This window comes from Microcaecilia unicolor, chromosome 5 (genome assembly GCF_901765095.1).
Source record: "Microcaecilia unicolor chromosome 5, aMicUni1.1, whole genome shotgun sequence".
Lineage (NCBI taxonomy): Eukaryota > Metazoa > Chordata > Amphibia > Gymnophiona > Siphonopidae > Microcaecilia > Microcaecilia unicolor.
This window is the reverse complement of record NC_044035.1, coordinates 326,883,933-326,907,996: the sequence shown is the minus strand read 5'-3', so window position 1 is coordinate 326,907,996 and position 24,064 is coordinate 326,883,933. Positions and strand designations below refer to the sequence as shown.

At 43.0% G+C, this 24,064-nt stretch overlaps 1 protein-coding gene across 1 annotated transcript in view; it reads right to left on the bottom strand.

Annotated features, from left to right (window-relative positions):
* The window catches only part of DYNC1LI2 (dynein cytoplasmic 1 light intermediate chain 2), a 102,336-nt gene that overhangs the window by 50,154 nt on the left and 28,118 nt on the right, over positions 1-24,064 (bottom strand). Inside the window, exon 5 of the mRNA XM_030204486.1 lies at positions 10,233-10,402. Within this exon, the coding sequence (XP_030060346.1) occupies positions 10,233-10,402 (170 nt within the window). The remainder of the gene's footprint in view (positions 1-10,232; positions 10,403-24,064) is intronic.

Here is a 24,064-nt window from a genome sequence, read left to right as displayed (position 1 = left end):
ACCTTTTTTCTTTTTTTTTTTTTAATCGGCGTTACATTGGCCACCCTCCAATCTTCTGGTACCATGCTTGATTTTAAAGATAAATTACATAATACTAACAATAGTTCCGGCAAGTTCGTTTTTCAATTCTATTAGTACTCTGGGATGAATACCATCCAGTTCAGGTGATTTGCTACTCTCTAATTTGTCAAATAGCGCCATTACATCTTCCAGGTTTATAGAGATTTCATTCAGTTTCTCCGACTCATCAGCTTTGAATATCTTTTCTGGTACCAGTATCTCTCCCAAATTTTCCTCAGTGAAGACCGAAGCAAAGAATTCATTTAATCTCTCTGCTATGACTTCGTCTTCCCTGAGTGCCCCTTTTATCCTTCAGTCATCTAGCGTCCAACCAATTCTTTTGCCAGCTTCTTGCTTTTAATATACCTAAAAAAGTTTTTACTAGGTGTTTTTGCCTCCAACGCAATCTTTGCCTTCCTTATCAGTGCTTTGCATTTGACTTGCCATTCCTTGTGCTGTTTCTTATTATTTTCAGTCGGTACCTTCTTCCATTTTCTGAAAGATTTCCTTTAGCTCTAATACCTTCCTTAACTTCACTTTTTAACCATGCCAGCTGTCGCTTGGCCTTCCTTCCTCCTTTTTTAATGCATGAAATATAAGTGGCCTGGGCTTCCATGGGTCAACTGGGCATTGCAACAGCGAGAACAGTACTCAGATTAACCTGAAACTATAAACAAACTGAGTAAGCGTGCAGCCCTAGGGGGGGCAGAGTTGGATTCGAGACCCCAAACAGATTGTGCATTTCTCTGATGGCAACCCCCATTCTGTTGAGATCTAAAGAAACAAAAGGTTGGACGGACTGTCTGTGGGGCATAGTCTGCTCCATGTAATAGACCAATGCTTACTTGCAGTCCAAAGTGTGCAAGGCACTCTCACCAGAATGAGCATGAGGTCGGGGAAAGAATGTTGGCAAGAAAATCGATTTGATCAGATGGGAACTCCAACATCACCTTTGGCAGTAACTTAGGGTGCCTGCGGACAACTACTATGCTGTGATGACACGTGGAGGGACATTTTCGAAATGGACGTCCAAGTTTTGATTTGGACGTCCTCGCAAAACGTCCCGGATCCAGGGGAGGGGAAACCCGTATTTTCGAAACAAGATGGACGTCCATCTTTCGTTTCGAAAATACCGTCAGGGACGTCTAAATTCTTAAATTTGGTCGTCCCTAGATTTGGTCATCCCTAGACATGGTCGTTTCTGATTTTCAGCGATTTTCGAAACCAAGAACGTCCATCTCAGAAACAACCAAATGCAAGCTATTTGGTCGTGGGAGGAGCCAGCATTTGTAGTGCACTGGTCCCCCTGACATGCCAGGACAGCAACTGGGCACCCTAGGGGGCACTGCAGTGGACTTCATAAATTGCTCCCAGGAATATAGCTCCCTTACCTTGGGTGCTGAGCCGCCCAAAAAACCACAAAACCCACTACCCCCAACTGTACACCACTACCATAGCCCTTACAGGTGAAGGGGGGCACCTAGATGTAGGTACAGTGGGTTTTGGAGAGCTCGCTGTATCCTCCACAAACGTAACAGGTGGGGGGGATGGGCCTGGGCCCGCGTGCCTGAAGTGCACTGCACCCGCTAAAACTGCTCCATGGACCTGCATACTGCTGTCACAGACCTGAGTATGACATCTGAGGCTGGCACAAAATATTTTTAATGCTGTTTTTTGAGGGTGGGAGGGGGTTAGTAACCAATGGGGGAGTAACGGGAGGTCATCTCCAATTCTCTCCGGTGGTCATCTGGTCATTTCAGGCACCTTTTTGTGCCTTAGTCGTAAGAAAAACAGGACCAGTTGAAAACGTCCAAGTGCTCGTCAGGGACGCCCTTCTTTTTTTCCATTATGGGTCAAGGATGTCCAAGTGTTAGGCACGCCCAAGTCCTGCCTTCGCTACACCTCCGACACGCCCCCTTGAAATTTAGCCATCCCTACAACAGAGTGCAGTTGGGGACGTCCAAAATCGGCTTTCGATTATACCGATTTGGACGTTTCTGAGAGGACATCCATCTTCCGATTTGTGTCGAAAGATGGGCATCCTTCTCTTTCGAAAATGAGCCCATTAGTATAAAGGTGCATCCACTACAAAGGCCTGACGCTCACTGACTCTACGAGCTGAAGTAATAGTCATCAAGAAAATGGCCTTCCAGGTAAAGTATTTCAGATGGCAGCAAGTCAGTGGCTCAAAAGGAGCTTTCATCAGCTGGGTGAGACTGACATTGAGGGCCCATGACATTGGTGGACGTTTAACAAAAGCAAACCTCTCATGAAGAGAACTAGAGGCTGTCCAGAGATGGACTTACCATCTACACGTTGATAAGCACTAAGGCCCTCATGATCAAAAGCAAACTCTGGCATCATACTAGCGCCAGAGTTTGCAGCCGACCCATGATCAGAGCCCTCGAGCGCCTGAAACAGCGCACTCGAGGGCTCTCAGCGCAAGTAGCATGCAAATGCATGCTAAACAGGGCTTCTACCGCAATTAGCTTGCAAATGCATGCTAATTGGCGCTTAACGCATTCATCTCCAATGATCAGCGACTAGCGCGCCAAAGATTGGGTCGCTGGCTGCAGCAAAATCAACGCCAGCTCCGAGCTGGCGTAAGATTTTGCGGATCATTGGGGAGGAATGGTGAGCCCTATCCAGCATGCAGTTGCATGCTGGCAGGCCCCCCTTCCCCCCCCCCCCCCCAAGGCAAACGCGAACGGGGGCTGGAGGTCCGGTGGGTCTCCAGCCCTCGAAAACCCCAGAAATCGTCGATCCATCAACAGGGGGTGGGGGGGTGGGGCTGGAGGTCCGGTGGGTCTCCAGCCCCCGAAACCCCCAGAAATCGTTGCTCCATCGACCGGGGGGGGGGGGGGGGCTGGAGGATCGGTGGAACTCCAGCCCACCCCAAATCCTCCCCCCAGCATTCTCCTTAAATTCCCTGGTGGTCCGTGGTGTCGTGACACCCCCCCTGGCCCCGGCCCCCTCCCGGCCCCCCTCACCTTGTGTTGGAGGAGGGACGCAGCCTGCCTGCCTCCCTCCTCTTCCTGTCAGTCGAAGCCCACAATGGCGGCGCCCAGCACCGCCCACTGCATCCTGGGATGCACTGGGCGGGGCTACAGACCATGTAAGGGAATCGCTCCCTTACATGGTATGTAGCCCCGCCCAGTGCATCCCAGGATGCAGTGGGCGGTGCTGGGCGCTGCCATTTTGGGCTTCAACTGACAGGAAGAGGAGGGAGGCAGGCAGGCTGCGTCCCTCCTCCAACAGAAAGGTGAGGGGGCCGGGACGGGGCCAGGGGGGTGTCACCACACCACAGACCACCAGGGAATTTAAAGACAACGCTGGGGGGAGGATTTGGGGTGGGCTGGAGGTCCACCGGACCTCCAGCACCCCCCCCCCCCCCCATCGATGGACCAGCGATTACTGGGGGTTTCGGGGGCTGGAGACCCACCGATCCTCCAGCCCCCCCCCCCCCCGACACCACGGACCACCAGGGAATTTAAAGACAACGCTGGGGGGAGGATTTGGGGTGGGCTGGAGGTCCACCGGACCTCCAGCACCCCCCCCCCCCCGTCGATGGACCAGCGATTACTGGGTGTTTCGGGGGCTGGAGACCCACCGATCCTCCAGCCCCTCCCCCCCACCCCCGTCGCTGGGTGGGAGAGGATTTGGCCGGCGGCGGCAGCCACGACGTTTTGTGGGGGTTTGGGGGGGGGCCTCGTTGTTCGGGCCTCGGGCCAGGCTGCTTGACAGGTTAGGGCTTTTGACAGCCCAGACCTGTCAAACAAGTGCGGGAGGATTGTGCTGAGCGCATGCTCGGGCGCAATTCTCCTGCACTGCAACATGATAATCAAAGATAATAGCGCTGCTTAGATTAGCATGCATTATCTTTGATCATCGATGCAGAAAAGCCCTGCGCTGTCCAGGCGCTATTTTTAGGGCGCTGTTTGGAACAGCGCGGGGCCTTTGATCATGAGGGCCTAATTGCACTGAGGTGAAACCTTAAGGAGTTGGTCTCGAGACCAGACTCAAATAGGTGCAGTAGATATTCTGTATAGGGCAGAAAATAGGATCTAGGTCCTTGCCCTCACACCAGATGACAAACCTCCTTCATTTAAAAGAGTAACACCACTTAGTGGAATCTTTCCTGGAAGCCAGCAAGACCCGGGAAAAACCCTCTGAAACAGACAAGGAAGCAAATTCTAATCTAGGCTCTCAACATTCAGGCTGTGAGGGCCAGAGACTGAAGGAGATCCCTCATTCTGCATGATGAGTGTTGGAATACACTCCAATCTCCACAGTTCTTCGGAGGATAACTCCAGAAGAAGAGGGAACCAGATCTTCCAAGGCTGGTAAGTTGCGATCTTGGTCCCATGGTCTTGCTTGAGTTTCAGTGAAGTCTTCCTTACAAGAGGAATGGGAGGCTACGCATACAGAAAAGCCTGTCCCCCAAATAAAGGAGGAAGGCATTTCACGCTAGTCTGTCACGGGCCTGGAAGAGAACTGAAGGAGTTTGTGATTTATCTGAGTGGCAAAGAGATTCACACAGTGGGTTCCCCATGCTCAGATGATCTCTCTGGCAACGCTGATGTTGAAAGACTATTTGTGCGGTTGCATAACCCTGCTCAGTCTGTTAGCCAGGCTGTTGCTTCTGCTGACCAGATAAATGGCTCGAAGGAACATGCCATGCCGGCGAGCCCAACACCACATCCAGATGGCCTCCTGACACAGAAAGCATAATCCGGTGACCCCCTGCTTATTTGTGTAATACATGGCAACATGATTGCCCATTTGAAGAAGTACAATTTGGTAAGACAGTCGATCTCTGAAAGACTTTAGACCATTCCAGATCACCCAAAGCTCCAGGAGATTGATCTGGAGATCTGTTTCCTGGGCGGACCAAGCACCTTGAGTGTGAAGCCCATCTACATGAGCTCCCCAATCCAGAATAGATTTATCTGTCATCAGCACTTTTTGTGGCTGAGGAATTTGGAATGCAAGTCCCATAGTTTTGATAATCCCTAACTTTAATCTTTGAAAATCTATAAATGTTGCTAATTTTTATGTAACTGATGATTTGATTGGTTTAATTGGTATTGTAACCCACCTTGAACTTACTGGTTAAATAGAATATGTCTTCATAAAATTAAATAGCTGTTTTCCAAAGAGTTTTGTGAAGTTCCAAAAGATTCTTAAAAGAACTTCAATTATATAAAAGGTTCTGATTTCATTAAGAAACTTGCCCTGTGAACTTGGAAAAAAAAAAAAACCTTTACATATTACTTTAAAGCTCCACACAGCATGCACTAACTTGTCTTTTATGCTCCTATGTGTCAAGACCAGAACTTTTAAAAACAAGCTCACATATGGTTGTTACGAATTAGTTTAAATTCTGTCACCACTGAACCAATCATTCAAGTACTATAGTCAAATATAAACGGTGCCAAGAACCAAGAAGAATCTGGTTTGTCATACCATACGATTATGATGCTATTCGCAAACAGTTTGAGAAAATTATTCTGTTTACAGGCAGAAGGTGTTTAATTGACAGTGCTGTTACCATTTCATATGAAAAAAAAAACATAATCCTTATTTGTACTGGAGACAATGGACATATATAATTAATCCTGTAAGCTCCACTCAGAGCTACCTTGGAGCCTTACTTTTAAATATTAAACTTTTGTAAATATTACAAATTAAAACAGATTCATAGCTTACATTTTCCAAATTTATTAGCACAGATAAAATAAGGTATAAGTAAATTAGACACATGCCTAGGGCCCAATTAGACACATGCCTAGGGCCCAAATGTTAGAGGTGCCCTGTTAATGTGCTCTGTACTCAGGAGGATAAAGCTGCCAACTGCCTGGATTTTTTTTGTTTGTTTTTTAAGAACTGTACAGATTTTTGCATTAATGTAGCATGGCTTATGTGTCAGTACATTTTACAGAATGTGGATTTCTATATAACTCTCCAATCCTCTCCCCACCTCTCACCCCCCCCCCCCCCCCCCCCACCCAGTATGAGTGAGTCTGCCCTGCCTGCTGGGTAAAATCTATCCAATGGGAAGGCAATGCTAGTCAAAAGAATGAGAAGGGAGCAGCTATAGGGAAGTTCCTTTGCTGTGCAGGTGAGACTGGAGGGGGGTACATAAGTAGTGCCATACTGGGAAAGACCAAAGGTCCATCTAGCCCAGCATCCTGTCACCGACAGTGGCCAATCCAGGTCAAGGGCACCTGGCACGCTCCCCAAACGTAAAAACATTCCAGACAAGTTATACCTAAAAATGCGGATCAGGGGTACTGATCTCGGGAGACAGCCAGTGGAACTAGTGAGCATCCTAGATGGAGAAGGAAGAAAGGGCACTGAGAAGGGGTAGGAATGGGAGTATGATGAGAACCAGGGGGTGCTGCCATTAGCAACATCTAGAAATTACATGCTGATGAGCAGGGGGAACACTCGCTGGGTGAGCATGTGATCAGCAGGCAGCAGCACATCAGAAGTTTGTGTTTGTGTCTGAAGAATGAGAGCACACGTGTGTACAATATATTTCTTAAGAACAAAAGGGTGTGTATGTCTGTACTTTGCCAAGGTAATTAAATAGTTAGCTAATTCCTTTGAAAACCGTCCTAATACTGCCTCCACTCTGTCTATATCCTTTCAGAGGCACTAAAGCAAGCTTAAAATTTTGTTTCTTTTGTAAAGCCTTTTCACACTTAAAACTTCCAAAACTTATACTTCAGAACATCTTTCAATCTCACTTTTTCGGGCAGTCCTCCCTTGGCATCTCTGGTTTGTTCCAAAAGTAATGGAGAATGAAAGTGACTTGTCTAAGTGCTTTGAAAATTAGCCTCTTAGTGCACTGCTCTAACCACCAGGCCCACTTTATTCAAAGCATTTGTGATCCACGGAGCAAAAAGGTACCAAAAGTGGGGTATGTGACTCATTTATAGCACAAGATAGAGAAATATCAACTGCATAATCCTGCAAAATTTCAGCCTCAGATATGGACTAATTAAGTCTTTAAAAACTGAGAAATGTTTATTAATAAAAAAAGTAATTAAATCCAGAAATTGCACCCCCCATACGTTAGGTACCTGCAGTTTTATTAAAAAAAAAAAGCATCCAAATTGTGAAAAAATATTGCATATCTCATTCTACTGACCCTACAGTACACAAAAAAAAGTTTTCAAAAATGAAAGCTGTCCCTCCAAACTATTACAGCCTTTATCTATTCAACTTAATGATGATACCCTTAGCCAAACTACTATCAAACCAAAACCTCAACCCATACATATACGTAGACGATGTAACGATCTACATCCCATTCAAACACGATCTAACAGAAATCTCCTACAATATCAACCAAAGTCTCCAGATCATGCATTCATGGGCAGATGCATTTCGGCTGAAACTTAACATAGATAAAACCCAATGCCTAATACTCACCTCTCAACACAACAAGAACAAATTTACCGCCAACAACACACCAAATTTGAATCTGCCAATTTCAGACACCCTAAAAATTCTTGGAGTTACCATCGATCGACACCTAACACTCGAGAACCACGCGAAAAACACAACCAAGAAGATGTTCCACTCTATGTGAAAATTAAAAAGAGTAAGACCTTTCTTCCCAAGGTCAGTTTTTCGCAACCTGATACAATCTATGGTGCTCAGTCATCTAGACTACTGCAACGCACTCTACGCCGGCTGCAAAGAACAAATAATCAAGAAACTTCAGACAGCCCAGAACACTGCAGCCAGACTCATCGGTAAAACAAAATATGAAAGTGCTAAACCCTTACGAGAGAAACTACACTGGCTCCCACTTAAAGAGCGAATCACATTCAAAATATGCTCCTTGGTCCACAAAATCATTCACGGAGATGCTCCAGCCTACATGTCAGACCTGATAGACCAGCCATCTAGGAATGCCAAAAGATCATCCCGCACATTCCTTAACCTGCACTTCCCTAACTGCAAAGGTCTAAAATACAAACTAATGCACGCGTCAAACTTTACCTACTTGAGCGCACAGGTATGGAACGCATTGCCACGCAACTTAAAAACGATCTACGAAATAACGGACTTCCGTAAACTACTGAAGACCCATCTCTTTAACAAGGCATATCACAAAAATCAACCAATGTGAATATACAAAACTCCCCCACATAAATTCTGAACTGTTTATCAATATCTGTTATACTACTACCATGTCTTATCACTATCATGTTATCAAAAATCCTGCTGTAACACTAACTATTTTCCTAATATACTTCCATTACTCACGATGTATTGTAAGCCACATTGAGCCTGCAAAAAGGTGGGAAAATGTGGGATACAAATAAATAAATAAATAAATCTCTGTTATTTGTAACCCTACTTTTAGTATCTTTTCACTTAGTGGGTCATTTATGCTTGCACAGTTCACCCACGTTCACTCATAACCTACTACTGTTGCCACACCCAAAACTAGGTCCTGCATTTTCCCCCACCTTACTGCTTTGAAGTGATGTGTACGGGGGAAGACCATGAATGGACATCCCGGGATGAAGGAAAGAATCAATGTGACTGTGAAGTAGGGGTTTGACTAAATAAAAGGAAATGGGGGTGTCACACTTGATGTTTGCCTAGAGCCCAATACAGTGTTAATCTGGCCCTATTAGCTAACACTTGATACTTCTGAAGCCACCTACTAAAATTCAGGAGATTTTATTTGATTGATAATGTTGCTTAAATAATGCACTTTCATGCAAAGTGTACAAAGCCACACTGAAAAGCTATGTAGGGTTCAGAAAATCCATTTGACCAGAGCAACTGGCTTTTTCATGAGAACATTTCTACAGCATCAGGATGAGATGGGCAGCCTGTCTTCGCCCAGACAGTATTTGCAATGTATAGAAGCAGCCACAGGGAGAAGACAGAGTACTGCAAGGGTGGATAAAGACGAGGATTGCCTAAATAAGGATTGATTACATAGTAATACAGTAGATGACGGCAGATAAAGACCTGTATGGTCCATCCAGTCTGCCCGAGAAGACAAACTCATTACATAAGGTATGAGGTGATACAACGTATGTATACCTGATCTTGATTTGTCCATGCTATTTTCAGGGAACAGACCATAGAAGTCTGCCCGGCACTGTCCTCGTTCTAAGACTTTTGAAGTTGTTATCGAAGCCCTTGAAAAGCTCCATTCTAGCCCACCTAAATCACAGGCCGTAGAAGTCCGTCCAGTACTGGCTTTGCTTCCCAATTACCAGTGTTGCCACCTAGTCTCTGCTAAGCTTCTTTGAATCGATTCCTTCTAAACAGGAGTCCTACGTGTTTATCCCACACATTTTTGAATGAATGAATCATTCAATCCATTATTGAGCCTGTCTTCCCGACAGCACCCAGAACTGGTAACAAAATCACATTCATAATATAATAAAATAATACAACATATAACAAAATTAAATTAAACAATGCTTCCAGCCTGACAATTTCCATCAAAAAGCTAGATTAAAAAAAGTAAGTTTAAACAGCCTTATGAAATCCCAAAGGATCATTAATGGATCTCACAGAGGGAGTTACCTTGTTCCACAACCAGGTCATAAAATAAGAGTAGGCACACTAACTGAAAGGATCTGGTAGGAGGTAAAAGAAAACATCTCTCACTCTGAGAACATAATGATCGCTTAGGAGTATAAATTGGCAGCTTATAACATATCATGGTGCCATGCCACGAAACACTTTAACAACGCCAACACCAGCATCTTGAAAATGCAACATTTTTTTTAATTGGAAGCCAATGCAGAAAAAATGAACATGCTGGAGTCTTTTTAAAAACTCTTACCAGGTAACCCCCACAAACAATGCTTTGCAATAATTGATGCGTGAAATTACATAAGCATAAAGCAACTGATCAATTATAAGTACAAATGCTTTGTAACTGGATGAGGGAAGAAAATGAAGAGGAACAATATAAAGAGGGCAGGGAAGGGAAAAGCGGGGAGGAAAAGAATGAGGGCCACAAAGGGAACAGTAAAATGAGTATGTGACAAGTGTATGTCTATTCTGGCAAGCACATCATGGAGACGCTCTCTCAAATATCTAGATCTTTACATCACACATTCCCATGAAACAAAACAAAAAAAAATCCATTAGATCTCAAAGGAAAGTTCAGTACACCTTACCTTTGTACAAACAACCAGAACAGGAATACCCAGGTTGTGTGTCAGAATATTTTCTCCAAGTGGCAATATGATATTTTCATCTTCTTGCCCCGATACAGATGGACCTCTGCGCTGTGGTGAGCCCTGCGAGGTTTCCTCAGGTTCAACATACTCCTGAAAATCCTTTACCACTGCCAGAACAAGCACAAAAAATAAAAACCACACAAAACAAACATACATCATTAAAAGAGGCACAACACGAGAGAAAGTAAAAAATTATGGTTAAGGGAGCAGGAAGAATAACCCCAAAATAAAATCCCTAGTGAAATAAAAATAATGGAGGTATTTTAAAGTAATACATTCTGGTGCTAATAGCTTTGTTCTATATTCCTGTTGCTTCATTTGAACCTTTAAAGTCCATCAAGTTGGCAAATCTTGAGAAACAGCTTGCATGAACTGTACATTCTTTGGTTACAAATTTGTGCTAAAATAACCTTCGGAAAGTTGCTGTGGTTTGCCAGTCCATTAATTTTATTGAATTCTGAGACCTATGCTCCATCATTTGGTACCAGCAATGTAGATTATGAAAACATGAAAGCATGAAAACAAAAGATATGTAAAAAAAAAATGCACTAAGTCAAAACTAATACAACAAAAATCAATAAAATACAAAACAGCATAAAAAATGTTCTTAATCCAATAATCCAAAACCTGATGGTAGACCAAATTCAGCTTCTACGAAAAAAAAAGAACAGGAAAAACAAGGATTCAAACCAGACTAAAACCTACAAAGAAAATCTGTTTTAAAAACATGTTATAAAAGTTAGTAGTATGCTTTAATTCCATCCGTACAGAATTTCAGTTTTGAGAAAATCATGGAAAATACTTTAGTGCTTTGTCTGGTCACTTACACTTTATTCAATACTTGAAAATCAATGAAATGTAATAATTACGCATGTGAAATGTAATAATTACGCATGTGGTGTCATGAGAGTACAAAAAACACAAGTACTAAAAAAAAAAAAGTGTGAAGAAAAAGACCTCAGAAACATAGCTCAAGCCTCCATTACATTGGCTAGAGCCTAACATACTATCATGGGTGACAAAAAAACTCCACCTTTGTATAGTACAACAAACATAAGTCTCTTAGGCCCCTGTTTAAAAAGCCGAGCTAGCAGCTGGTGGTGTGGTACTGAAACAAAGCCTATTCACTCTGAATGGGCTGTGTTGGCATTGCTGCATGGCTTTGTAAACAGGGGGGGGGGGGGGGGGGTAATGTTCAAACAGAGTGAAAACCCCATGCACACATACATGCATTAATGCTCCAAAAAGTTTTTTCAGTTCAATAATCAATTAATTCAAGTTGATACACTTTTATAATCCACTTATCTCACACACTGTCTTCATATCTTCAAACGATAGTGCCTGACATTCAAGTGTGGGCCCAAGCAGTACAGTATTAAAGCTAAAAAGACAACTCCAAGGGGAGGTAGGAGGGACGTGAGAATAGATGCCTGCTGTCCTTGGAGAATACCTGCTACAGGTATATAACTTAGTTTTCTCCGAGGACAAGCAGGCATAATATTCTCAGATACGGGACTTACTAGATACAAGGCTCACAACATCAATTAATTTTGCCAGTCAATTGATAGTGAGCTGGTGGAGAAAAAGATCCAGAGGGAAAAAGTTGACTTTTAAGTAGTTAAAAGATTCTGCAGAACTGCTTGTCCAAACCAGCTAGCCCCTCGCCCCCCCCCCCCCCCCCCCCCCCAAGAATGCTGCTCCAGACAGTAGTGAGCAGCAAAGGTGTAGATAGAAGACCTTGTAGTTGCCTTACATATGTCTTCAACAGAAGCAGAGCAGAAATGGACTACTGAAGCCGCCAAGGCTCTTACATTGTGAGCCATGATGCGAACATGAAGGACTAGCCCAGTCTAGCCTGTGAATCTTGTAAGAGATAGTCAGCCAGCCAAGTACAGATAATACATTTGGTGATGGGAATCCCTAATCTGTTAGGGTCATATGGTACAAAAAGCTGGGAGGACTTCCTATGAAGTTTTGTATACTCCAGATAATATGCTTGAGCACATTTGCAGTCTAAGGTATGTAGTACTGCTTCTCCAGGATGAGAGTGTGACTTAGAGAAGAAGACAGGTAGTGCAATGGACCAATTGAGGTGGAACTCTTATACCACTTTAGGGAGAAACTTGGAGTGGGCTTGGAGTACAACTGTGTAGAGGTAGAACATAGAGTAAGATGGGTCAGCCACGAGGGCTTAAAATTCACTTACTCTTCTGGCAGAAGTAAGAGCTTTTAAGAATACTACTACGTAAGAAACTTCAGAGAACAGGAACGAAGTGGTGCAAAAGGAGGTTTCATAAAAGCTGTGAGCATGACACTGAGATCCCAAATCACAGGTGGCAGCTTGATAGAAGGTTTCATGAATCTTACTATCAGGGAATGAACAGAAACTGGTTCATTAGCAACTTTGAAGTGAAAAGCACTAATGACATTCAAGTGTACTCAGAGTTAGTTTTGAAGCCAGGAGGTACTCCAAAAAGCTAGGTAGAGGGCACGCAAGAGGGTTGAGTGCTCTGGCTGCACACTAGTGGGAAAATCTCTTCCATCTGAAACGGTAACATTTTTGTGTAGAAGGTTTTCTAAAGGCTAGGAATATCCTAGAGACTCCATCAGAATTACGTTCCTTAAACCTTCCTATGTCATCAGAAACTAGAAGGGTCTGGATGGAGGAGGGGATCCCTATTTCTGCGTTATTAGGGTTGGAAAAGAATCTAACTTCAATGGTTCTCTGGATGGTAACTCTAGAAGGAACGGGAACCAGATCTGACGAGGCCAGAAGGCAGCATTAGAATCAGGGTCCCTTGGTCTCCATGGAGTTTGAGAAGAGTTTTCCCTATGAGAGATAATGGGGGGAAAGGCACATAGGTCTGTTTTCCAATACAGCAAGATTGTGTCCAGGGCTGTCCAGTTGGGCTCATAAATCATGGAACAATAGCGAGGAAGCTTGTTCCGAGGAGAAGCGAACAAGTCTTATCGCTGGGATTCCCACTACTGGAATATTTGAGAGATACTGACTGAACATTCGTGAGGTTGAGGGAGTCTGTACAATTTGTCTGCCACAGCATTATGTTTGCCAGCTAGGTAAACAACTATTAGAGAGATATTTCATTAATCTGCCCAAGTCCATATTCTATGGTTTGCCAACAGAGGTGATATGAACCTGTTCCCCCTTGTTTATTCAGGCACTACATTGCAACCTAGTTGTCTGTGCGAATGAGTATTACCTGATCAAGAATGCAGTCTTGAAAAGTCTTGAGAGTGTTCCAGACTGAATGCAATTTGAGGAGATTGATAAGGTTTAGGTATAATAGGCATCTGAGACCTGGTGGAAGGAGGATAGCCAGTGGGACACTGTCATACCGGGGTACAAATTATATCGTAGTGATAGGGTGGATTGAATTGGTGGAGGAGTACCATTGTATATTAACGAGAGCCTTGAATCAAATATATTGAAAATTCTGCAGGAAACAAAACACTTCTTGGAATCACTATGGATTGAAATTCCATGTGTAAAGGGATGGCACCAAAAAAACAAAAGTTTGATGTGCTGAGGAGAGATTAAATAAACAATCTCTCTGCTCTGTAGAAACCTTGCAAAATACAGCTATCAGACTACTCCTCTGTCACGCCAGCCTTTTTGATCACACGTCCCCCTTATTAAAGCAGCACCACTGGTTACCTGTGGAGTACAGGATTACTTACAAAGTCACTTTCAAGGCTTTTAGGATGGGTACACCTGACTCTCTCTCCCACTTTACTATCCCCTAATTCACCTGCGAGGGTACTTGTTCTTTAAATGATCACCATCTGGTTCTGCCAAGCCCTAGACTTGCCCAACTCGAAACAACCAGGCACCGTGCTTTTTTCTTTCTCTCCCCCCACATTTGGAATTTGTTGCCCCTTGCCCTTCAAAGTGACTCTCACCTCTACAGCTTTAAGGCAAATCTGAAAACCTGGCTTTTCAGACAAGCCTTTGGAGATTAGGGCTGACTCAAAGTGGAGGAGTGGCCTAGTGGTTAGAGTGGCGGACTTTGGTCCTGGGGAACTGGGTTCGATTCCCACTGCAGGCACAGGCAGCTCCTTGTGACTCTGGGCAAGTCACTTAACCCTCCATTGCCCCAGGTACAAATAAGTACCTATATATAATATGTAAGCCGCATTGAACCTGCTATGAGTGGGAAAGCGCGGGGTACAAATGTAAGAAAAAGAAAAAAAAAAGCTGTTGTCAGTTAAAGCAGGTTTTGGTTTTCTCTGTATTAGAGTAAATGTGTATTCTTGTACCTTCTTTTGCATGATTGTGCCCTTTCCTATCAAATTTTTGGAGTTTCTTTTCTTTTTTTATATTAAGTTTTTTGACTCTGTACACCACTCTGCTCTGTTCAGGCAATTACAGCAGACTACCAAATCCAAATAAACAAACATAAACCTCTCTGCTCCATAGAAAACGATAAGACTGCTGGTCCCACGCTCAAGTGTCGGGTGGGAAGGCACCCAAACATTCAAGGTGAAGGTATTGCCTCAAAGATCTAAAGTGTGTTATGATTCTGTTAGAATTCTGCTAGTCAGGCAGGGGAATGCTTGGAACCGCTCTTGATTGGTCCGTCAGGGGCTGAGCTGATGTCACTCTGATCTACTTAAGCTCACCTTTCCCTACAACCCCTGCTTTGGCGTTACTTCAATTCTGCTGAAGCCTTACCTTTGCTCTGCCTGAGCAATTAGCTCTGTGCTTGCGTGGAGTTATTACTCCTTTCCTTGCTTGCAGTTTCTGTTGCTCTGTCTCTGTCTGCGTGCATCTAATTACCTCTCTCACTGCACCTGGGTTTCTCTGTTTGGCTGTGGTGCTGTGTGATGAGTTCCTAGTTTCTCTTGTTGGGCAGACTGGATGGACCGTACAGGTCTTTATCTGCCGTCATCTACTATGTTACCTCGTTCTGTTCCAGTTTGTTTTGCTTCCCCTTCCTTCGGAATTCTCTTTGTGCCATGTATTTTCTGCTTGGCAGGTCCTGCCCTTGTAGCAGACTAGGAACCCTTTTGTTCCTCTCTGTTGGGGGGGGGGGGGGGGGTTGTTTGTTTGCGCTTTCATTGTACTCCCTTAACCCGTTGTTCCCTGCCTCTGGTTGCTGTGTGTGTGATAAGCTTGGTTTAACCCCTTGTCTGCAGAGCTTCTCTGCTTCTGGCAGTTGTCTGTTTACTGCAGTCTTCCCTTTGTGACTGTTTCAGTCCTTTCTTTGCTGTACTACCGCCTGTATTTCAGAGCACTGTCCCTTTCTGTGCTGGGTGTGTTAGGCTCCGCACTCCATTTTGCGGACTTTTCCCTTCCCTGTCTGCTGAGGGTCTCTGCCTACAGTATCTTATATTACAGTCCCTCACCTTCTTTGTGTGTGGTGGGCTACAGCTTGACGTGTTTCTGTGTATGCTTCTTTTTCTCCTTGATTACCAGCACCGAGAGTGTTGCTGGTGCTCCAGTCCCCCACTTAGTCTCTTTCTCCCCGCCCTAAGTATGAGTCGGTTTCAGTTAGGCCGTGAGGCCCGCATGCTTGAATTCTGAGTGAATTGGTTCCCGAAAGGCCGTGAGGCCCGCCTGATTGCCCTATCTTCCCTTTTCTGGAGGTGCAAGTTGGTTGCTGCGTGTATGTACAGGACTTGGTAGCTGGGGTAGTGTGTAGTGCCTGCTTGGCCCACCATCGGCCTAATCCCTATACTAGGCCTCGGCCAGGGCCCAAAGGCTCACAACCAGACTAACAAAGTGATAGTGCACTTGGCAATGTCCACACTGGGCTTCATGGATGACGTCACCCATATGAATATTATGCCTGCTTATCCTCGGAGAAACAATTATCACCGAGCGGTCAGTTAACTAACTTACAAATCCTAACATAGCTAAAATAATACGGCAGTTTAAAGCTGTACAATACAAGGGTAACTGTCATAGCTGGTCCTGGTTTTTTGTGTTATGCATCATTTTCTCCTTCCTGTTGTCTTTGAATTCAAATTTGGAAAGGTGTACACAGAAGTTCCAAATGCAATATGGTGAAGCACATAGTTGCAGGCAAACAGATGCACAGGAATGGATGGACCACATTTCCCCCACAAATGGATAGGAGGAGGAGGGGGGAATAAAAATTAAGAGAAACATAAAAAGCACTAACAATTGAGCCACTATAAATGCTAAGTTTATGGTAGCTGCAGTATGGTACCATAACATAGCAGAACAAATCTAAGGACCACAACTATGTACAATACTTGTGAAACTTGAGATGCATTGACCTGCACGTCTCAATTCTGGACCTAAGAGTAGCCTAATGATTAGTGGAGTGGCCTGAGAACAAGGGGACCCAGATTCAATTCTCACTGCAGCTCCTAGTGACTCTGGGCAAATCACTTAACTCTTCACTGTCCCAGGTACAAAATAAATACCTATATGTAATATGTAAACCACTGTGACTGTAACCACAGAAAGGTGGTATATTAAATCCCACCCCCCCCTTTCCCCTAAAATGATAAACAAACAACAATTTTAGGCCTGATCAACTATCTTCCAAGGGGATACAATTATAATAAAAGACAACAAAACCCAAATGTATCTTACGGCTTACTTAAAACATGAAGAAAAATGTTTCTGCATTTGCAATTTGTATTTCCTATGATAAAAGACAAGATGTTAAAGTGAGCACACACATCAGGGATACCTGGAAGTCTGTTTAACACAACCCTTAAAAAATATATTTATTGCCACTCCTTGTTTATAAAGCAGTAAATTCAAACATAACATTAAATATTTGCTTTGTGTCACATATTCAGTTTCTGTCCAAACAACCCTTCAATAAGACATTACACCCTGCATGTGTGTGCTGGGCAAACAGGAAAGGAGCACAAACCAAGTCTTGCCTTTAAAGTCTGGCCAAAGTAAGAAAGCTAAAATACGAATATATTAGCTGAAATAAACTTTTCTGTATTGCATTTTTTAATGGATTTTCACTACTATTGTAAATAAATCCGTTCTCAATTGTTAGTGCTGCTTCTATAAGACAATGTCCAAGGTTTTGGACTCATGACATGGGGGCACCAAGTCACAAAAGTCTTCATTTTATCGGTTCTTCTAAAGACGTATTCAACAACTGAGGGGGGGGGGGGGTCAAATTCTGTATCAAGAGAATGTGTCTGTGTGTCTACCCAACAAGAGCATTGCTTGGGGTATCTATCCTCTTGACAGAGAGGATGAGCATTGGCACCAGTTCTTCTCACATATCAAAGTGTTTCATGACAAGGTATCATAGGTTCACTCATAATCTCAAACAAAAAAGGGAGGCCTGTGTAGGGAACATGGGGGGGGGGGGGTGCTTAGACTCCTAATTTTGTATTTTCAGAACCCTCTGAAAAATGAAACAAGGGTTACCTGTAAGATTTATTTCACCACCCCACCCCCATTCTGTTTTCAATCCTAGTTAACTAGATCGGGCTACAGGGTGACCTTATGAAATTCTGCAAGGACAGCTATGTGACCCACACTCCTGACTAGACTGAACCCAAAAACATGTTTACACATTTAACGTGATTTGTTGGACAAGCAATGGGAGAAGGAGAAGTGGACCCTTCACTGAAAGACAGATGTGGGGGGGGGGGGGGGGTTGGAGATGGTTACAGAAGCTTGCTTAAGATCATGGGGAGGGAGGTGCGTCTTGAGAATGGAACAAAAAAACTTTTTTTGTATTTTTGCTGACCAATGTTAAGGTCATGTCTAGGGCAAGATACTGTACAAGACAGCTTAAGAATTTGTTGATTGTGAACTTTGTTACAAGCTTTTAGAGTAGATAGTGAAAAGGGGCAGATGGAAAAAGTCTGCTAGCCAACCACAAGGTCAGCTTGTACAGTAAAAATAACAGTTACAGTTTGGGTATGTGACACAAAACTGCTGGAGAATGAGGAGGGGGGTATGAAATTTGTAGCTATGGTGGGAGAGAAGTTTCCAGTAGTTGGGTGACATAAGCAGGTGTGATCAGATGATTGGTTAGTGGGATGTGCTAAGGTAATTAATTTCTAGGTTATTGTATAATATGTAGTGTATAAATATGAGTGACAGACTAGGGTTGGGGGGGGGGCTTCTTTGTTCCCAAGGCAGTGAACTGGCTTGGAGAAAAAGGGCCTCTCTAATAATTTCTTCTCTGTATTTCAGACTTGCAATAAGCCTCTGCTTGAGCCACTATTTTACTTGTTTCCAGAATAAACTTATTTCACTTCTGAGTAGTAAGCATTATTTTTCTTACTAGTATAAGAAATCCAGGGATATGAGTGCTCCAGCTGTAGTCAGTAGGGTAAGTGATGAGGTGATAGTCTAACGTGTGACAATCATAATCAGATCCCACATACCTTAACCATCCTTTGAGTAAAACCTAAAAAGCAACATCCTCAAGCAGAGAACCTACTTCTTCCTATTGCAGACAGAGCTCCAAAATAAGATCTAGAAGATTGTCTCTTTTGGGACTAAATCAACAGAACAACATTTGTGGCACAACAACTCCTCAAACTGCAAATACTCTACTTACTAAGTCATATTGGATAACAGTGTATGTGATTATATGCCAGTGTCAACTTTTATGTTGGCCGTTCCAGTCATCCTATTAGAACTTATCTTACAGAGCACAAATCATGGATCAAAACTAAAATGCTGTCAGCCCCTTTAGTGCAGCACTGGAATGATTTTCAACACCGAGTGATATGAGATGGTGTATTAAAGATAGTGTACAGATGGGATGGGAGGGTGGCAACATTGAACAACTGTTGAATTACAAAGAACAACGCTGGATTTATGTTTTCAAAACACTTCAGCCTTCAGGGTTGAATTCGGAGTTGGAATGGTGGTCATTAGTTTGATTGGCTGTTGTCCCTTTTGTATATCCAATCGGGTGCCTTGAATTTTATTCATCTGCATATCCAATCGAGTGTTCTGAAGTTCAATCAGCTGATGGATATTTAAACTATAGCGGCGGCTGAAAAAAGCCACGGCCATTTTCATGTGAGCTACTATGCAAGCCATCGTTTTGTAAGTAGATGCACTAGCTTTAATACTATAGTAGTTTGACATTTTGGTGCTATTGAAGAGTTCACAATTTATTTTGAGCCTGTATTGAGTGCCATATGTTTTTTTTCAGTGAACCTCACCCCTGAGGAAGTATCGAAACCTGACCATGTTGGTGGAGGTTCTTACAGACTTGAAACCAGCTGTGAGTTAAGTGGCACTCTCTCACTATATGTTTCATTAAGTTCTGAAAGTGCTGAAAGCTACTGGATTATTTTTAAACAAAAGTAACAAAAAAAAAAATAGAAGAACGATTTTTTTTTTTTATAATTGGATCGATGAAGATTTGCACATCGTCGCTCTGGAAAATCTAGTTTAAGCAACATATTGATGCTGTGAACTCTGATGATCCTTTTAGGAATCAAGTATAATATATGTGCTGAATAGATGTTATTATACAGTGTAAGATAATTGGTGAAATAGTTGAAAAGTGCACATGGTTTCTACTGTATTTTACATAAGGATATAGTTGCCTGGGACAATTATAATTCTGAAAGATATAGTTGATGTCCCTGCACATTAAGTAACTTGGTCCTATCTATTAGATTCACCAATTCATTACTGGCATGAGGAGGCACACTCACTAGCAAGTTGCTTAGTGCATCCATCAGGGAACAAAAAACTCAAACCTCAGCACCAACACTGTATTCCGGAAGTGTCAGTAGGAATCTCCTCTGCAACTTTATGCCAATACAGAGGGGGCAGACTTCAAATAGCACTGTAAATCCCAAATGGCTCTGTCAAAAAAAAAGAGACTTGAAGGCTTTCAACTGATCCCAAGAAGTTTTAAAGAACAGCCTTAGTAGCTGGGGATAAATGCTTCACTCAGACTCAAGCAGGGAGAAAATGACTTGGCTTGACTTAAATCCTCAGATGGCGTGACAAAAAGGCGGAGGATCTCTTTAGCAAAGCCTGGATACCAGCCCAACTGAGGATGGTTTCCCAGCCCACATGACAAGTCTTTGAGGCCAGTACTTATCTTTCCAGAACCAAACCCTCTAAGCAACATCCTGCAAAAAATTTCAGAATCAATGATATGATCTTTTCTAAGGCAGATATAGCATTCTTGGGGAAGTGGAAAGACAGTGGATCAAATTGAAAGGAGCTGTACAAAACGGCAACAGATATTTTATGTTAAGAAAGTAAATGGGGAAAAAATTTAAGAAAAAAAAAAAAAGGAAAATGAAGCCATTATAGTTTTCTAAGGAGGTGGATGACAAAATAAGGAACAAAGAGCTAGCATTTAGAAAATACAAAGCATCACAAAAGGAAGAAGGTAGAAAAGAATATCAGATAAAGCTGGCAGGAATGAAGAAAAAAAAAAAAAAAAAGGCAAAAGCAGAAGAAAAAATAGTCAAAGATTTAAAACAAGCCGACAAGACTTTCTTCAGGTATATCTAAGAAAGGAGAAAAGCCAGGGTGAAATTCTAAAACTGGAAGATGCTGAAAACTATTATGTGGAGAATGACAAGGAAAAAGCGGAAATGCTAACAATTACTTCTGTTCGGTATTCAGTAAAGAAAGCCCTGGAGAGGGGCCACGGAAAACTAGCAAACTGCAGATCAAAAATGGAATAGCACCATTCACAGAAGAGAAGTCTGTGAAGAGCTTGCAGAGTTAAAAGTGGACAGAGTCATGGTTCCGGATAAAGATGTAGCTCATAAGTTTTGGTGGGTCCTCTGAAGGATTTAACAGGTACCTGGAGATGGGAGAGGTTCAACACAATTTGAAAAAGGTGGCTGTTATCCCAGGCTGATTAGTTTCATCTCAGCAGTGGGAAGAATAATGGAGAAGCTGCTGAAGGAAACAATAGTGAACTTTTAACAATCCAGAAGGTTGCAAGACCCAAAGCAAAACAGTTTTACCAGAGGCAGATCAGACTAAATTAATCTGATTGATTTCTTTGACTGGAGAGGACAGAAAGCAAGCAAGCACTGGATGTGGTGTGTTTGGACTTCAGCAAAGTCTATGATACAATTCCTCTTAGAAGACTGAGTGGCCTTGGGGTGGGTGCCAGAATTATCAATGGGCTTAAAATTTAGGTGACTGACAGATGACAAAGGGTGATGGTAAATGACACTAAGTTGAAGGAAAGAAATGTGAGTAGTAGAGTGCCTCAGAGCTAGCCCTGGGACTGATTCTGTTCAATATCTTTGCAAGTGATACAGCCGAAGGATCAGAAGGAAAAAAAAAACTGTCTTTTTGCGGATGACATGAAGTTCTGCAACAGAGTGGACATCTTGGAGGAAGTAGGCAAAATGAAAAGTGATCTCCAAAACTTTAAGACTGATTGAATACTTGGCAGTTGACTTTTAATGCAAAGAAGTGCAAAAACCCAAGAAGCTGTATGCAATAGGAGGGGAGAAGCTGATATGAATGGACCAGGCCACAGACCTTGGGGAATTAGCATCTGAGAATCTCAAGGTGGCAAAACAATATGACACGGTAGTGGCCAAAGCCAGAAGGATGCTACGCTGCATTGAGTGGGGCATAACCCGTAGAAATGAGGGGGGTGATAATGCCCCAGTACAAGATACTGATGAGGCCTCACCTGGAATACCGTGTTCACTTTTGGAGGCTATAATCTTGTGTGGTATGAAAGAGGTAAACCCCAGCTAGCCCAGATAGAGGAGTTAGGAAACTAACAGTGGTAGGCAAAAGAAAGCACCCTATCCCTTTAACAGGGGAAGACTGGATGAGGGGAGAGTCAGAGACATAAGGAGTTGTAACTGATCTACTTCTGGAACATCAGCCTGATTTAAAGATATTTATCTCCCATCTGGAAGAGTAGAAGGTGTGGCTTTAGTTTGCAGGGATGCTAGAACAGCCAGTGAAGACAGAAACAGCACCTGAGCTTGCTTATGGGAGTACGATAGGGTTTCCCCCAACCCTGGAGAGAGAAATGCCTGCAACAGGAGGTTGACTGCTTTTAGGAAGGTATTAAGCTTCTTTGAATTTTTTTTTTCCTGTGGACTATGCTTGTATGCAGTGAAAAGGGGGAGGAGTAGCAATGAAAGAAAACAGCTTCTGCTATAAGTGGGTGTGTCATTGCCAAGGCCAGATGCTCTTAGACTAAGCAAACCAGCCTGTTTTGAAGCACTGGGCTGATACTTTTTAGTTTACCTCCAAACTGCTGGGAAAGGTAAGAAGGAAGCCTTTAGTGTTGCTTTGTTTGAATATCAACTGCACATGAGACTAAAAGTTGAACTAATGTACAACAGGGAGTGGGGGGGGGGGGGGGGGGGGGGAGAGAGAGAGAGAGAGAGTCATGCCAAAGGAAGAGATGTTAGTGTTTAAGCAACAATAAGTAGCCCGAGGAACCTGTAAAGAAGTTATTTGTTTAAGGATTACATTCTGCACATTATTCTTTGGATAAACTTCTATGTTTCCAAAGGAGCAGTTTTGGCTCCAGCACACTTGACTCTTAATTTGTACGCCTCGGAACAAAACTGTGGCCATTGATGAGCCGACTAATGCAGATCCATGTGTATAAAGTGTGCTTAGCAGGCTCTATGTGACATTTGCTCAAGACAGGGAGACTGGAGTCCATACAAAGTGACTAAATTGGTAAAAGGTCTCCCTTAGAAGCAACTGGAGATCCTCAATATGTATACTCTAGAGGACAGGAGAAACAGAGGAGATACGTTTCAGATTTTCAAATACTTGAAAATATAGCCATTTGAGCAAAATATTTGAATTGCAGTTGAATCACATTTTTAAAATCATGGTTCTGGACAATACAATAACACACTTGAAGCACCCACTTCAACATCACTCCTCCGCCCAAAGAAGCCCCATCCTGAAGACCCTCCCAAAACTCTTCTTCAAGTGCATCTACCCAAAAGCCCACCTCCAGAAGAACCCTCCCCCTGAAGTGCCCCGTCCAAATACATCCAACTCCTGCCCTGTTGGCCCACCTGGCCTTCGTTAAAAATGTCCTGGTGGTCTTTTGTATGGTGGGCAGGAGTGATCCCAAGATGCAGTATAAATAGCAGGTTCTTCTGAGTGGGGGTGGAGGGGTGCTCATTTCAGTCCATGGCAGTTAGCATTTTAAAAAACACTAACCGCTGCAGGACGCATAACATTAACATGTTAATATTCAATCACCACTAACAGGTGCAATTAACATATAAATGTTAACGGTAATTAATCAACACACTATTTGAAAGGTATTACCAAAAAGCAAGCCTTTTTCAAATGCAGGGAAGCTCTAGAACTACAGAACATGATTAAGGATACACGGAAGTAGAATCAAAAACAACCTCAGGAAATATTTCTTCAAGGAAAGAGAGCTGGATGCCTGGAAGGTCCTCCCGAAGGAGACAGTGAAGGCAAGAATAGTACTAGAATTTTTAAAAAGGAGTGGGATAAAGAGTGGATTCCTACAGGGCAAGATGATGGAAACTAAGAACACTGTACTTCAAATCAAAACACGTGTACATATCCTAAGCCATGGGGAAAGAAACTTGCATACTGATGTTTATCTACTGTCTTCCATTATGTCGCTATACATTACTATTTGATAATCATTAATGGCTAATTTTTTATATTCACGTGAGAACGAATTTGAAGTCACTGGCCGGTTTCTCTAGCATAGTTTTAACAACAACAACAAAAAAGATTTAATGTTTTTGTTTAAAAAGCTATCAAAAATCACATCTGCAGGACATAAAATGATTGGATACCTGTCCAATGT